Source organism: Hevea brasiliensis, chromosome 15 (genome assembly GCF_030052815.1).
Source record: "Hevea brasiliensis isolate MT/VB/25A 57/8 chromosome 15, ASM3005281v1, whole genome shotgun sequence".
Classification (NCBI taxonomy): Eukaryota; Viridiplantae; Streptophyta; class Magnoliopsida; order Malpighiales; family Euphorbiaceae; genus Hevea; species Hevea brasiliensis.
Window position 1 is genome coordinate 36,503,036 of NC_079507.1, and position 16,910 is coordinate 36,519,945.

Consider the following 16,910-nt stretch of genomic DNA (forward strand, 5'->3'; position numbering starts at 1 on the left):
ATAGACTGGAATAATAATTGTTTGTTTCGTAGTGGAATATATCTCCCTTACTCACCATAAAATAATAAATCAATAGTTAAACAAAGATACTTAAATTTTACATCGGTGAAGAAAGGAAGACCTTCTGATAGGCATAATAAATAAATACATCCAATAAAAGAGCTTAAAATGCTGTGATTTTTCTTTCAAAAAAAAAATGTTGTAATTTTAAAACAATAAACACTATACCTTAAACTTGCAATCTTAAAGAAATGGCCCCATCTTCTCCATCATAAAACCACAAACAATATAAAATAATTGCCAAGTCATCTCTCACAAGCAACAGTGCCAAAATTTATTAACTTTCTCTCACATAGGGATCTCATACTCATCAGAAATCCTTGAACCTTAGAGGTTCTTCAGTTACAGAGAGCACTTATGGCAGGAAGGTACTGTTGCAGAGATGTGTTACCATTTACATCCCTAGTGGCAATGGAGTGCGTGAACGTGGGCTTGAATACTCTTTACAAAGCAGCCACTTTAAAGGGCATGAACTACCATGTCTTTATTGTCTACGCTTATGCTATTGCTGCTCTTGTTCTTCTTCCTGCTCCTTTCATCTCCTGCAGGTTTTTTTTTTTTTTAATTTCTTTCAATTTCTGATCATATATCAAAAATTTCCAAGTGGTTTTTCAAAGAAATTAATAAAAAACAAACATTTGTTTCTGTTTATGCAGATCAAGAGTGCTTCCTCCTCTAAGCTTCTCTATACTCTGTAAAATTGGTCTTCTTGGGCTTATTGGGTAAGAATGATCAAAGAAAAATAAGGGTTTTTTTTCTTTTTAATTTCCTATTTTCACTAATTATTATGAGTGTTAGGGTTATGGGAACAGATGTTCATCTCAGATCATGGGCTTCACAGGCATAAAGTATAGTTCTCCAACTCTTTCTTCAGCCATTAGCAACCTCACACCAGCTTTTACTTTCATCCTTGCCATCATTTTCAGGTATCTCCCTTTTCCTTTTTATTATGAATACCCTCATCATGTGCTAAAGATGCTTTGGTTTCAACTTCTTGATGTAATTTTTTCTTGACCAAATTGATGAACGTTTACTTCTTCTTTTTTTTTTGTTCACATTTCTAAGCTCTTTCTTTCTTCTATTTATGTTTTGAGCCCGCTTTTGGGTATAGGCTTAATTCTTTAGGGTCAGCCCAATTACAGGAAGTGATTCTGCATCTGCATGGGCATGGCTTCTTGTGTCCTGTTGTTATTTTCAGAACAAACACTTGATTAGGGAGCCATCTAGAGACCTGGAATTTTCCGATAGATTGTGTCTTTTGTGTTGTAGCCAATAGCCATGGCATATAGCATTACAAATAAGATCACTTGATATCCTTTTGGTTTTTCAGTGTTTTAGAGATGGAACCCAATCTGCTATTAAACCAAAAACGAATTCAATTAGTAGTTCTATCAGTTTGATTTTAGTGTACAAAATAAAGCCAAGACAGGAAAGTTCTCAAGTAAAGGAATCGGCAGCAACATGTTTAAATAACTAGATGTTTTTCTGTCTTGTTCTGCTGTGAGAATGATATGATAATGACTCCAATTAGATGATAATGACTCCAAATATAATTCCAATTGGAGGATAATGATTCCAATCATATCAACTCAATTGGCGCACTTTTGGCTTTGCCATTAAAAAAAAAAAATAGTGACAAATGACAATTCTTTCACTTTTTGTTTGATTAGAAAATTATACAATATATATATAATAATTTTATTATTATAACGATTATACTTATGCGTTGATTTCACCATATAAAAATTTGGATTGATGGCCCTCAAATTAAAATTATATATATAAAAATTTGGATTGATGGCCCTCAATTTAAAATTATATATATATATATATATATATATATATATAAATTGTTATGGTTGCTGGCTTGTGAGCTTCTTAGTTGTAGATTAATTATTTTTTATGATTAGTTGAAACTAATTCTCAATTAAAAATATGGATAATTTAATGATTAATCTTTTTGTAATTAAATAATTAAATAATCATTCAATAATTGATCTTTTTGCGTAGCATTTACAATCCTTATTATAGAAAATACTCTTTAACCCTTGCAATTGCAATAAATAATATTAATGTCACAAGAATACAGTAATTTTTTTTATATATACTATATGTCAATTATCAAAATAATTAATATAATAGTTATTAATTTAAATGTTAATTATTATATAATAAGTATAATAATTGTAAAAATAATAAGTTGAAATTTATTAAATATCATATATATAAAAAAAATTAGTGTATTCTTGTGAAATTGACATTAATATTATTTACTGCAATTGCAAGGGTTAAAGAGTATTTTCTATAATAAGGATTGTAAATGCTACGCAAAAAGATCAATTATTGAATGATTATTTAATTACATATATTAAGTAATATTTTCAAAAAATAAAAAATTCATCAAAAATAATTATAGATTTAAGATTACAACAAAAATTTGTTATTTTATGAAAGTATTTTTTTCATATTCAATTGTTGCTGCATATTTATATATACTAGTTTTTTATTTAATGTGCCTTACATGTTATACTTTATTTATACTCATCGTATATATTTATTTTTTAATTTTCATATATATAATTTTTATTAATTTTTTATATATTATATAATATTATATGCTTTTTGTGTTATCAAAAATTCGCAAAGACCATTGATACAATATAAGAAACAGTATAAAATAACATATGTCACATTCAACTTCATAAGGTTTTCAATTTTTTTTACGACATTGTTATAGCATGCTAATTGAGTTCAGAATATAGATTCACTACAATATTAAAATTTTTATATTAATTATCATTATTTTAATATAAGTGCCGAATGTTTTGAATATAAGTTTTGTAGACGGCATTTTTCATATATGTTCCTTTGTTTTGTTATCTTATTTGATTTAATAAGGACTTTTGTTGTTAACATCATACCCCTTGTGATAGTACTACTGTTACATACAATTATCAATGGAAGAAAATATTATACAACAACAATACATTGACATTTAATATTGTTTGTCCTTGAATTTTGTTTATTGTCAAGAATAAAAAAATTGAGAATTGCTTTTTTTTTTAAATAGAATGTGTATCTTCATTTTCTGTGTGGAATAGCAATATCCTAAATAAAAATACTTGCTCCTCAGCATATTGTCCTATCATTATTTTCGCATAAATTACATTTCTGTTAATTTTTTTTTTTTTGGAATGTTGAGCACTGAATACCTTCTATTATTAATTGTTCGTCAAATGATTTCGAGTCTTTTATATAGCTCAAGAGTAATCTCAGGTAGTACACATTACCCTCTATTGGATTCACTGTATTTACATAACATATTACTTGCCTTACTTTTTACTAGGACTATCATCAACCATACTTGTTCAATTCACAATCTTTTAGGAATTTTTTATACAATATTTGTCTTCTATCTTCATCAATCGAGCATATTCTAACACACTCTGTCAATATTATTCTCTATACATGATCTCATTGCATAACACATTCAATGCTAAAAGAGTTTGTTCCAGATTTATATAACTTATCATTATATGACAATAACAAATATTAAAAAAAAAACTATCAAAACAATATATCCCTTAATAAAAAAATTGAAGTTAAAATTTTATTTGACATTTTTTTAGGTGTAATTGACTTCAATTAGTATTTAAACTTGAAACTTCACAGTTCTAAAAATAATTTCAATACCATTAAATTAAAATTTATTGATTTATTTGACATTATTATTTAAATCTTTGTTAAAAAATATTACCTTAAATATATTAACTAAAAGTCATACCTTAAATATATTATTTAAATCTTTGTTAAAAAATATTGCCTTAAATATATTAACTAAGAGTCATTAAATTTATATATTTTAATAATAAAAAACTTTAAAATATTTAAACAATCATCAAATTACATTTTTAAATATCACTTATTTTATTTTCATAGTTCATAGTCTTGAAAAAAGTTAAAAGAACCAGCTTTATTTAATATTCATAGTTTTAATAATATTATTGTTATTTTAATTTAATTTATTATAAAAGTTTAGTTTAATTCTTAATATATTTTAGCACTCTGATATTATTAATAATAATTTTTTATTTAAAAAATATAAATGATTATAAATCTTAATTATAGTACACATAGATATTGATATAGTCTTTACATATAAAATTTATCTATCAATCTATAATATATATAAAAGTACGAATTAATGAGCAAACTTATAAACTTATTAAAATACTCTTATATATTAAATTTAATTACTATAAAAATATTAATTAATTATTATAAAAATCTTTGCTAAAAAAATTAATATAAAACCTAATTGAATAATAAAATTTATGATTAGTATTAGGAATAGGTTATATATATATATATATATATATATATATATATAAAAGAATTCCTACTCTTATAAGAATTCCTATTTAATTCAAAACTAACTTGTTTTAATCTTGTCCCACGTTTTTAATTACATTTGTTCATATTAATTATAATTATTATTAAGTTTTTTTTAATTAATATATGGATTCTCTCTTTTATTTAGTTTTATATTTTTCTTTTTTAGAATTCTATTTATCAAGAATAATCTTTCATGAGTTTGTATTAGGGTAGTAAATTCTTTTATATTTTAATTCTCTTTCAAAATTTTTATGTATTGTGATTTACAAAATTCAGTATTAAAATTTTCTTTTCAAGTTAAGAAAGTATTTATTTTCAAATTATTACATACAGAAAAAAATGCTTTTATTAATTTTTTTTTTCTGTTTCTTTCAATGAATACATTTGATATTATTTTAAAAATAGGATTGTATACAAATATAGTAATATTAATATCATATTAAGATTTGTTTTTTCAAGTTGAAAATTTAATATATATATATATATATATATATATATATATATATATATATATAATTTTATATGTAATTAAAGTTAAATATAAGTAAAATTAAAATTTTAAATTTATTCAAACTTTAAAATTAATTTAAATAATAAAAATATAATTTTAATTAATTTTAAGAGTAAAAAGTAATTTGAATAAAATCATTATTCCCCCTTTATATATATATATATATATATATATATATATATATATATATATATATATATATATATATATATATATATATATATATCATTATTCCCCCTTTATATATATATATATATTTTAGTATGTAGATAATTTATTATTATATATAATATTTTTTATTTTTTTTAAATAAAGAAAAATAAAATTTTTTAACCCACTTACTCAATTTGCCGACTCCACCCCTGCTCAAAGTAAACGTCCAGGCTCCGCCACAGCTTCTTGTTTCACACAAGTGGACTGACAGCGACCCTAAAACGACTGTTTGCTGTTATCAAATACTGTTTCTCAGTCCTCAATTTAACACAAAACGTAAAATTAAACTAATTAGACTTTAAATTAATAAATTTTATAAAAAAAAAATGCATAATAAAAGCGATAAACAGATTTTTATATTTTTTAAAAAATAATTTTTAAAGAAAATATTTTAAAAATATATTTTTGCAATTGAAATTATTGAGAATTTTGATTTGTTAATTTTGAAATCATAAGCACGAGTGCAGTTTAGTTATGGGTCAGAACTAAAACTGAACTAGCGACTCCGATCCTCATGGCTGGGGACTTTTGACCGAATTGACGGATTTTCTAATGATAATGACATGAAGAATATTTGTAAAAATTATTTTATTTAATTTTAAATTAAATTAATATTTTTAAAATTTAAATTATTTAAAATTTATTATTAATTATTTAAACTTGTTTTATATTTGATTATTATTATGTAAAAAAATATCTGAACATATTTAATTTATATATTTTAATTAATAATTTATATAAAAATTTATTTTTATTAATAATTTATATTTTAAAATTTAATAATTTCATAAAATATTTAATTTTTCTTCTATTTAAAATAAAAATATAAAACTTACAAATATTATTATAAAAAATATATTTATATTTGATTAAGTATTTATATAAACAGGTTCGGGTAATAGATATCCAATTTATGAAACACGAATTTGATCCGAATCCATGACGAGTATTATTTTTTAAATTTGAATTCGTTCTAAATTCGATTATTTACTATCCAAACTTGTCCTATTAGGATTCGATTAGGTCAGATAATTATAAAAATCTAACCTATTATCATCTCTAATTCCGCTCAATTCCAATACCAATTCTGATTTTGGTTTATTTTTTATTTGATTTAGTATGGTTTGATGATGGTCAAATGTTTATGAAATTTTTTATTTTTAAAAATTTCAAATATCCAGTTTTATATTGGAAATTGGGCTGAATCGATCAAAATTAGTCTAGTACAGTTTTGGTTCAATTCCATATGATTTAGAGCAAATCCGAGTTTAACTACTTTCAATCCAATTTTGACTAGTTTGGTTTCGATCCAAACTCGGGCCGCATCCATGCATGTCTAGTGCCAGTTAACTCAATTTACCAATTTCATACTCTAATTAACCCAATCTTTGCATTTTGTATTTAGTTGAACTCCAAATTCTTTCATCTTCTAATCCATCTATATTTCCTGGAAAAGGATGGAAAGGGTTGCTCTGAAAAAAAGAAGTAGCCAGGCCAAAGTCTTGGGCACCATTGTTTCAGTAGCAGGTGCATTTGTAGTTACTCTATACAAAGGTCCACCAATTATCATTGCTTCATCACCATCTATTTCACTTGGTCAATGTCTTCAATCAACACATCCAAATTGGGTACTTGGTGGCATTCTCCTCACAGCTGAGTATATACTAGTTCCATTGTGGTATATTGTTCAGGTACAGTAAATTTCGAAGCAAAAACTCCAGCTGCTGCTTCTTTTAACTGAAAAAATTCTGGTGACAATTACTTGTTGATACTTGACAGACACAGATAATGAAGGAGTACCCAGCAGAGCTCACAGTCGTTTTCTTCTACAATTTATCAGTGAGCATTATGGCAGCAATTGTGTCTCTGGTTACAGAAGGAGCTTCAAGTGCTTGGATTGTACGACCGGGTATAGCATTAGCCTCCATCGTTTGCTCGGTGAGAGATGCTCTCTAATAACAGGAAAATTGTGTTGTTTAATTAGTTTATTTCCTGCTATGATTTTATAGTTTCCATTCTAACACCTGACTTCATTATCTTTAGGGACTGTTTGGATCATGCATGAACAATACTGTTCATACATGGGCCTTGAACTTAAAGGGACCTGTCTTTGTAGCAATGTTCAAGCCCTTGTCAATTGCCATTGCAGTTGCTATGGGTGCCATGTTCCTTGGCGATGCTCTCCATCTTGGAAGGTATGAAACTATGAATATATATATATATATTTTGGTGCTTCAAATATTATAATGAAAAGAGACAGTCAAGTTTAGAAACACTTAAAATCTTGCAATATGGGACAGATACATTACCACTACCAGTAGTTCTCATCACTCTTCTAGTATTTGGTGCAAAATATTGGATTATTGGCCCCCAAACCCAGCGCCCCATCGCCACACGCCGACACCACCCCCCCCCCCCCCCCCCCCCTCCCCCCTCGAAAAACTATTATTTAACACCTCTATTTTATTCCCCCCCTCGAAAAACTATTATTTAACACCTCTATTTTAATAAAATTAATTATTTAATAATTATATTTTGAAAAATATATTAATCTTTATATTTTTATTCCTTTTACCCTTTAGTCCCTCTAGTCATTTTAGGTGTTATTTTGTGTTTTATTCAATCTCTCTAAATTAAAAAATACAACTATATAGTCTTTCTATTTTTTAAACCTTGAACTATTTAATTCTTACTATTTTTTTTTCTGTAAGGCGCATTGCATGCTATACTATAGTTTAATTTTTTACATGTAATTTTAGAAAAGTTTTTATGCTAATTAACTAATAAACTTTAAAATATTTTGAATTTTTTTTTATTTTCTTAAGAATTAATCTCTCCTCAAATTTAAGAATTTATTTCTCTATGTTCTTGAGAATTAGTTTCTCAGAGAATTTATATTTTATTGTCCTAAAGAATTCGTTTCTGTTGTATCTTAAATTTTCTAGTTTACGCTAAACGTATAATATAAGAAATCTACAAAGCTTCGTTTGGAAAGAATTAATAATTTGTCACACAATCATTTTATTTTTTGCATAATTTTTATTTCTTTTAAAATAAAATTTTCTAAGTTAAAAATAATTGATTTCTCTCATCTATAAATTCTTTAAATATGAGAATTGACAAAAGAAAAATTGATTGAATTGAATTCTGATAAAATTCTAGCTTTCAAATAGAATTAAGAGTAAAGTTGATTCTGAAGTGGTTTGTCTAGGATGCACTAAAGGCATTTACTTTCATATTCTGCCTAATCATAGCAAAAAATCACCTTTCAAGAAAGTAAGGAAGTAACTTAGATATAAATTATTCCATACTGAAGTATATGTGATTAATGTGCATGAATCAAAGAGAAGATGTTGTATAAAGCATAACAATAGTTTAAAGTGAGCTACAAACTTGCACAAGTTAAATAAAATATTACAAGACTTAGCATGATAAACAAAAAGAGAAATTATTAATAATTATTCTACCTTCCTACAGGTTGACATAGGATTTTCTAAAGAAAAAAGGTGGGTACCCCACAAGCATTTTCATACATAATAGCACCAAGTAATAGTTTGTGATTTCATAATAAATAATATTTAGTGGCATGAGTATAAATTTTTTTAAAAAATTAGGGTCTATAAGTATCTAATAAATATTGACAGCTAAATGAATACCTATATTGCCATTTGTATCCCTATTTGTTTCATCTCATATATATATATATACTTAAAAAATCAGAAATTCGCTTTTTATTTTTTTATGGCTTTTAATTTTTTAAAAAAATAATAAATATCTAATTGAAACTTTTTTTATATTTCCGACTAAAACTTAAAGAACTTTAAAAAAAAGTTAACTATAACTATAATTAAGAATTTTAAATTTAAGCATAATTTTTATTTTCTATAATTTATTATATATTTTTTTAAATATCATTTATCTACAGAATAGATAAAAGTATTCAAATTAATTTAAAAAAATATTAATAATTTTTACTTAAATCAAAATTTTAGTTATTTATAAACTAAATTATTATTTATTAATATATATATATATATATATATATATATATAATTTTCTTCTTATAAAAATTTAAGAATGTTTGGCATTCTTCTTAAATAAAATTATTTTTATTATTATTTTTTCTTTTAATTTTATAATTATTTTTATTTTATTTAAAAAACATATTATTTCTTTCAAAATAAATTATACTTATAAATTTAAAATAGAATTTTGGAACAACAAGAGTTCTTTTTTTTTTTTCAACCAATTTTTTTTAAAAGAACTTTTTGTTTTCTTTTCTCAACGATTTTTTAATTTACTTAAATTTTTTTAATTTTTTAATCTCATAAATAATTTATTTATTTATTATCATAATTAATTTTAAATTACATAACCAATTAAATTTAGTCCTTAATTTTAGTTTTCAATAGCTAATTAAATTTAGTTATTTATTATTATAATTAATTTTAAATTATATAACCAATTAAATTTAGTCTTTCATTGTTATAATACTAAATAACTATAGATATTTTGGAAATCCCAATATCCCCCCTCCTTCGTGTGTGTGTGTATTATAAATTATAGATATATGATAAATTATAGATAGATAGATATAGATTATAAACATCAATTATATATTAATTATGTTTTTTATTTCACACATTAAATTCTTATTTTAGTTGATTACTTTTCATAATATTTTATATTTAATTAAAATTAAGTATAAGTAGAATTAAGAATTTTAAATTTATATAAATTCAATTTTAAATTTATATGAACACTAAAATTAAGAATTTTAAATTTATATAAATATTAAAATTAATTTAAATAATAAAAATATAATTATAATTAATTTGAAAAATGAACGACAGTTTTGGCAAAGACAATGTTTCCCCTTCCTATATTTATATATATAGCATAGATAATAGTAATTTCTCTATGTTTTTAATACATTGATTAATAAAAAAATTTTATTTAAGATAAATAGAGGGGCTAAAAATTAAAATAAACAAAAATTTAGAGATTAATTAATATATTTTTTAAGATAGAATGACGCGCGCGCACACACACACACATATATATATATATATATATTAAGAACTTTTTTTTGCATGTTGCTGATCCTATCCTAAGTTTGGCAGTCTCATTGGAGCAATGATAATATCTATTGGGTTTTACACTGTAATGTGGGGAAAATCCAAAGAAGAGTTGAGTGAGAATTATGGTGCTACTAATCTGGAATCTTCATCAGCCCACAAGGTCCCTCTATTGCAAAACTACAAAGATGAACTTGTATAGCATATTGATTGTTGCCTATTTCCATTCTAGAAACATAAGGACGCATCTGTCGTCAACAACACCAAATGCATGAGTGGTCATGGCTTGAAAAAATGCAGGAAATGACTCCTAGTCATAGCAGCCTTAGGTCACCTGCAAGTGTATCAAATGGTAGGCTCAAGTAACAACCTGTAGAAAATGGATAGAAGCTGTATGTACCAAATATCAAATTACTAGTAGTCTGTTACTTATTCTCACTTCTTTCTGAATTGAATCCAGTCTATCATGGGCTAGAATTCTCATATTCGCTTGGTTGTTGGTTTTTTAAATAAAAGAGTATTTAACTTATATGAGAGAAAGATAGCAAACAAAATATTATAATGAGATTGAATTTTATTGATCAACTTGGTATTTATACAGCCAAAATATAATAAACTACATAAAAATTTGACTAATCAAAATAACTACCAATAAATTAAAACAAAACTAATCAGCCTCCTTATCTTCAACTTTTAACTTATTCTTTTGCAACAACTTAGTATATTTTTCTGCTATAGCAAGATGCATATTCACACTCCTTCTTGCATTTTTTGCCGTTAACTCCAAATTTATTTCTTAAAACTTCAAATCTGCCTTTAGGCAAGGCTTTGGTCATAATATTTGCAACTTGCATATTTTATAGTATTATGGCATTTTTTTTTAACAATGGCATATTTTATTGTCATTGGCATCCACATTTACAACTTATTTAGAACAACTCTTCCTCCTTCTATTGTTGATTCACAGCATCATTGGCTTTTCCTTGTGGTGAGTTTTGCATACCCTCTCCATGTAACCCATCTGGCCACATTTATTAAAATCAACATCTTGGTTTCCATTAACACTTATACTGTAGATGATTTGTTTTCTTACAATGAAGGCAAAGTGGATAATTTATGGATTTATTGTCTAAAATGTTGTTTTTCCTTTTGTTTAGTTACTTTGCTTGAAAAGCACATTCCACAGAGCCTTTAAAGTTCTCCAAAGTGGAGATTGTGATTTCATATCATTTAGACAATGCAATAAAAAAATTTTCCTACTGTCCTTTCATTAGTAAATTTCTTACAAAGTAGTCTCACCTTGTCTGCTATGCTAAGCAGCTTATCGACGTACTCCATAATTGTTTCTAATTCTTTCATTTTCTACATTTCAAATTCATGCTATAAATGTATTACTTGCATGCGTTTTATCCTCTTATTGCCTTAGCACTCATTTAGAGGATACTCTTAGATTTTTACGGCAAAGTTCAGTTGCATGTTCTTGGTAAGGATTGAGGGTGAGACAGCAGAAAATAAACATGCTTTGGCACTAACTTTCCTTGCCTTCTTCTTCTTATAAGTTTTGATTTGGGCTATTGTTGGATTTTCTCTTAGAGGAAGAATTTCGTAGTCTTTTTTAATTTTATAGCCCTCTAGAGATCCAATGCCTCAAGATGAACTATCATTTAGACTATCCAAGCTCGTTAGTTTCCTCCACCAAATTTTGGTGGAACCATTGGTGGAAAGTTTGATCGTCTCTCCATCTCTTCAAGTTTTTTTTTTTTTTTTTTTTTTTTTTTTTGCATGTGTATTTTATGGTTTTCTCTCTCACACAGATCCCACAAGAAGGATAGCTTTGATACCGTATTTTGTTTTTATAAAAAAAATAAAGTGTTTAAAAGAGATGAAAGAAAGACAGCGAACAAAATATTATAATGAGACTGAATAATAATGTCTACTGAATTTTATTGATTAACTTGGTATTTATACCGACCAAAAAATATAACAAATTGCATAAAAATTTGATCAAATCAAAATAACTACTAATAAATAAAAACAAAACTAATTAGCCTCCTTATCTTTTCAGCTTTTGACTTATTCTTTTGCAAGAACTTAGCATATTTTTTACTGTAGCAGTAGATGCATATTCAACATTGGTAACTTCAAAAGTTGCACAAATGACATGGTAAGTTTTGCTATAATCCTATCAATTGCTAAAGTGTAATTAGAAAATCCTTGCAATAAAAAGGCATCCGATGTAGAATCAGCAAGTATAAGGGAATTTGAAATGAGAAATAAATTCGTAGGTTGAAGAGAAATTAATTCTCAATTTATTGGTTCAAAATTAATAGTAAATAATCATAGTAAAATCTCTAAATATGTAAAGATCATAGACCCCTATTTATCGAGTTTTGTAACCCTAATTACATTAGAATTAGGTACTTTATTTCCATTTTTAATTAGGAATACTAAACCAAACAAACTTTCTAAATAATTAAAATACTATTTCCAAAATAATAATAAACCTAACAGAATTTTATAAATAATAAATTATAAACCTAATAAAATTCTTGAACTTCTTAATTGTACAATGAATGTAATTCTTAAGTTTAGTCCTCTTCCATGCCGATATTGTATCATTCTCTCCTAAGTAGAGAAAATTAGACCTCGATTCTTGAAGTGAATAAGAATTATGAACTGGATTTGAATAACAAAGAGTTTTTATCTTTTTCGATGGTAGCAATGAACTTTAAACGAAGAATTTCATGTTATCCTTTGCTTCCCTCAAAGATCTGAATATAGAAAGACAATCACAACTTTAACTGAAAGGGGTTGATTTTCTTCTATTTCTAGGTTAGTTTCCTCAAGCTTTGCTTGCTCGATTTCATCGACTTCTTTTTCTGTAACAAGTTCTTCAACATGCATTTCTAGAACTAATTCTTCAATGTATGTCAATAACCAAATCATTGGCATTAGTTCGTTCAACCCTAACAACCACCTGGCTTGTCCTATTGATGACCAGTTTTTGAACAAATCCCTTAAGCTACCTAGCTAGCGCTGAGCCACCACCCCTTTGCCCTCACTGTAGTCTTACCTCACTCAAGTTCAACCATGCAATCCTTAGCATTTTCCCATTCTTCAAATTATGTTCAGACCATACAACCAGCTACGCATAATCAACCCTTATCGGTTGTCAAACATTTCAGTCAAAGTTTCCAAGTTACTAAATTAAATGAGGAGATATAATTTGTTACCTGATTTATCAGACATTTCTCCCAATCTCAATGAAAGGGGTAAATGAAAGAAAGCAGCAAAAAGGAAAAGGCCTATGAAGCCTTATAGTGACATTGCTCTTCCGAACTCTTGACACCATAAATCTGCTTATAATGTCAATTTCGATCAGTTGGATGCTAGATAGAAAGCTTGGAAGATCATTGCTCTGGCAAAAAATCTAGGACATACCTTCTCTACTTCCGATGACATCGTGGCAAAATTTCTCTTCCACCAGATCAATGATGATACTGCCATGTTCCAAAACTCAATCACTAATTAATTGTTGTCATGTTTTCTCTGTGGTTGGCATGGGTTCTTCCCTCTCTTGAATTGTTAGTGATTTGTGTTATAAATAGCTCGTATGTTAGATAGTATAGAGAGACAGAATTCTTATATTATTAAAATATAAAAAAGTGAAGGAATGGCAAGAGTGAAATATGTATAGAATTATATATATATAATTCAGTATATATTATTCTGTTATGGCACTTGGCACATATATGTGTGAAATAAAATAATTATCTTATTGTAATTTTCGTAAATAAATTATGAACAGATATGTTTATTAACAAGTAGATATATCTATTAATAAACAAATATGTCAATTCTATACAAACAGTCACAACTCTTTGTATAGGTGTCTGTTAATAAATAGACATATCTATTCTATACAAACAGTCACAACTATTTGTATAGGTGTCTGTTAATAAATAGACATGTTTTTTACACAAATAATTATATCTATTGGAGATAGATATATGTATCTATCTAGAAAATGTGCCATAACTTTTCATTCTTTATAAATATGGATGAGTTTTTTAATCCAGATATATATACTACTTTTACTTCTTCTTCTTTTCTTCTAGTCTCTCCAAATTCGGTTCGTATAAAGAGTTCTTAAGGGAAATCTTCAGGAGTTGCTGTCTACAGATTTCAGGCTTTGTTGTATCCTGGAGATATATTGCCATAGCCTTGTAGCAATCTAGTGGGATAGTGATTCATCACACCTTAAAGCCAATTCTATACCCATTGCCTCAACAATTTGTATGATAGGAGAATTATTATAGAGTTGGTTGATAAAGAGTTACCAATATCTAATAATAGTTGCATATTGAAGTAGTCAAGTTAGGGGAACATGCTCTTATGGTTGATGCTTTGTTCGATTGCTAGTGGCATTCTATTTGCATGCTGTTATGATTTTTGTTGCATGGATTTGTTATTATTAACTGTTTCCTTCTTTGGAATCATGAAAATTGTGAATTAATGTTGGAATTAATTTTATAGGTTGGAGAGGGTCGTTCATGTGTGGACACGTTAGTAGGAGTTGTTTTGGTTGTTAACACGTCTGAAAGGAAGAGGTGGATTAGAATTAAATGATTAATTTTCACAGATTCCCACTTTTAGATGTTGGAGATTTAGTAGGGTAAAATGAGGTATGCGTGTGCAGCGAGGAGGTAATTTCATTGTTGCAGAATCTTCTTTCTTGATTTTGTTTCTCCTCCTATTGCTCTCTTATGTTTCGGCTTTAGAAGCTACTTCTGGTTGGCCTAGTTTTGTAAATGCCAACATATATGCTTCCATTTCTATGTTCTATTTTTTTACCAAATTTACGGAATCATGTATTCCAAACAGATTTATGAGGTTGTTGTAGTGTCATGAGGGGATTCCATCAGAGGCACTAGCTGACTGGTTTGTTTAGTTTTTTAAATCTGAATCATCGAGTGATCATAGCCTTCTTTGCTTTTTGGATTGTTATACAAGCATGCAAATCTAAGTCACACACATAAATCGCACAATCATACAGTATTGAAAAGAGAAGAAGAATAACACAGGATTTAACGTGGTTCAACCGTAAGGTCTACATCCACGGGCAAGACAAGAGAAAAAGTTCCACTATGATGAAAAGAGTAAGATAAAATCAATCAGAATTCTCAAACCCTAAACCCAGTGTGTTTTCCGAATATCTCACAACTCTACTACAAAGGATAGCCTGTGCCCTCTACTACCACCACTGATCTCACTTTCTTTCCCAATCGAGTAGCAGCGTGAAAAATTTCGAGTCGGGTCACAATTCGGGTCTATGAAAAAAATATACCAAAATTCAAAGCCACAAAAAAATAACATGGATGATATGCAAAGATGTACAGACAAGTTCAATATGCAATGTGTTCCCAGCAAATTCAAGGTAGCTGGCCATCTAAGCAAAAACAAAGAACTCTAATTTAAAAGATTATAGTTCCAATTTGCTCTTTCTTTAATGTGTTCATTCGGACAGTGTTGTGTCCTTGGTTTATTTTGGTTGTCTAGGTGTCTTTAGTTAGGTAGTTATCTTGGTTTATTTTTCTTGGTTTCTTTGTTCCTAGTTGCTATGTGTTTTGGGAGTGGAGTTTTGCTTTGTCCTATTTTCTTGACTTTTATTCTAATAAAATTATTATTGCTTATAAAAAAAAAATCTATGGATTTCTCAAGTTGCTCTTTTATGTTTTTCAATTCCATCTTCAAATTGCTTTTCCTGTTCTTCAACTTCAACATTAAGTTCTTATCTTGTTTCTTTAACAACTGTTGATGACTCATCTAGCTATGTTTTTAGTTTAAGAATGCTTGAAATCATGTATTCTTTCTTGCATTTTTTTCTCTCTTTAATTTCTATGCTAGTTTCCACAAACTTTTCTTGCTTAGCTTCATCAATTCTTTTTCTATAACAAGTTCTTCAACATGCATTTCTAGAGCTAGTTCTTAAACGTATAAACACTCAACAACCAAATCATTCGATTTTTCAAGCTGCTCTTTTTGTTCTTCTATTTCATCTTCAAATTGCATTTCTTGTTCTTTAACTTCAGCTTTAATTTCTAACCTCATTCTTTAATAACTGTTGATGACTCATCTAGCTCCGTTTTCAGTTTAACAATGCTTGAAATCGCGTAATATTTCTTGCATTTTTCTAACTCTCTTTCCCAAACTAAAGAAATTAAGTGATTCTTATGGTAATTGATTTCATAACATAGTTCTTCAATGTCAGCTTTGCAATGATCAATTTCATTTTATAGTATAGCGATATGGGTATACAATATGAAATTCCAATTAAAGAAGCATACCTCATTGAATACTCAAATTTCAACCCTTAGAAGTTGTTTCTTCCAAATGGACGTCAATTAGCAATGAGGTCATTTTTGCTGACGTGGTTGATGTGTCATTGTTACTAATATGTCACTTAAGTAGGCAGAATAGGTGTTGGATCATATAAACAATATCACAAGAGAACCAATGTGAGCTTAGTTTTAACAACTTTAAATCTGAGACTCGACTTGGTCGAATCTCGTCACTAGAGTTTCGAAATTGGATTTTGACTGCGACATTTCTAGATGCATTGCAACGTAAGAAAAGGTCAGAGATTTTTTGAG

The 16,910-nt window shown here is 27.2% G+C and overlaps 1 protein-coding gene across 3 annotated transcripts in view; it reads left to right on the top strand.

Annotated features, from left to right (window-relative positions):
• The first annotated feature begins 299 nt into the window (after positions 1–299).
• LOC110639156 (WAT1-related protein At3g28050-like) overlaps positions 300–16,910 on the top strand; it is a 31,942-nt gene continuing 15,331 nt past the window's right edge. The window contains exons 1-7 of one of the 3 annotated variants that reach the window (XM_021789982.2): positions 300–608; positions 717–782; positions 873–986; positions 6,636–6,870; positions 6,959–7,117; positions 7,223–7,374; positions 10,303–10,707. In XM_021789982.2, the coding sequence (XP_021645674.2) occupies positions 418–608; positions 717–782; positions 873–986; positions 6,636–6,870; positions 6,959–7,117; positions 7,223–7,374; positions 10,303–10,459 (1,074 nt within the window). In that variant the 5' untranslated portion in view covers positions 300–417 and the 3' untranslated portion in view covers positions 10,460–10,707. Of the gene's footprint in view, positions 609–716; positions 783–872; positions 987–6,635; positions 6,871–6,958; positions 7,118–7,222; positions 7,375–10,302; positions 10,708–16,910 lie in introns of those variants that run through there. The other 2 variants (XM_021789983.2, XM_058136429.1) reach the window with 2 other exon arrangements.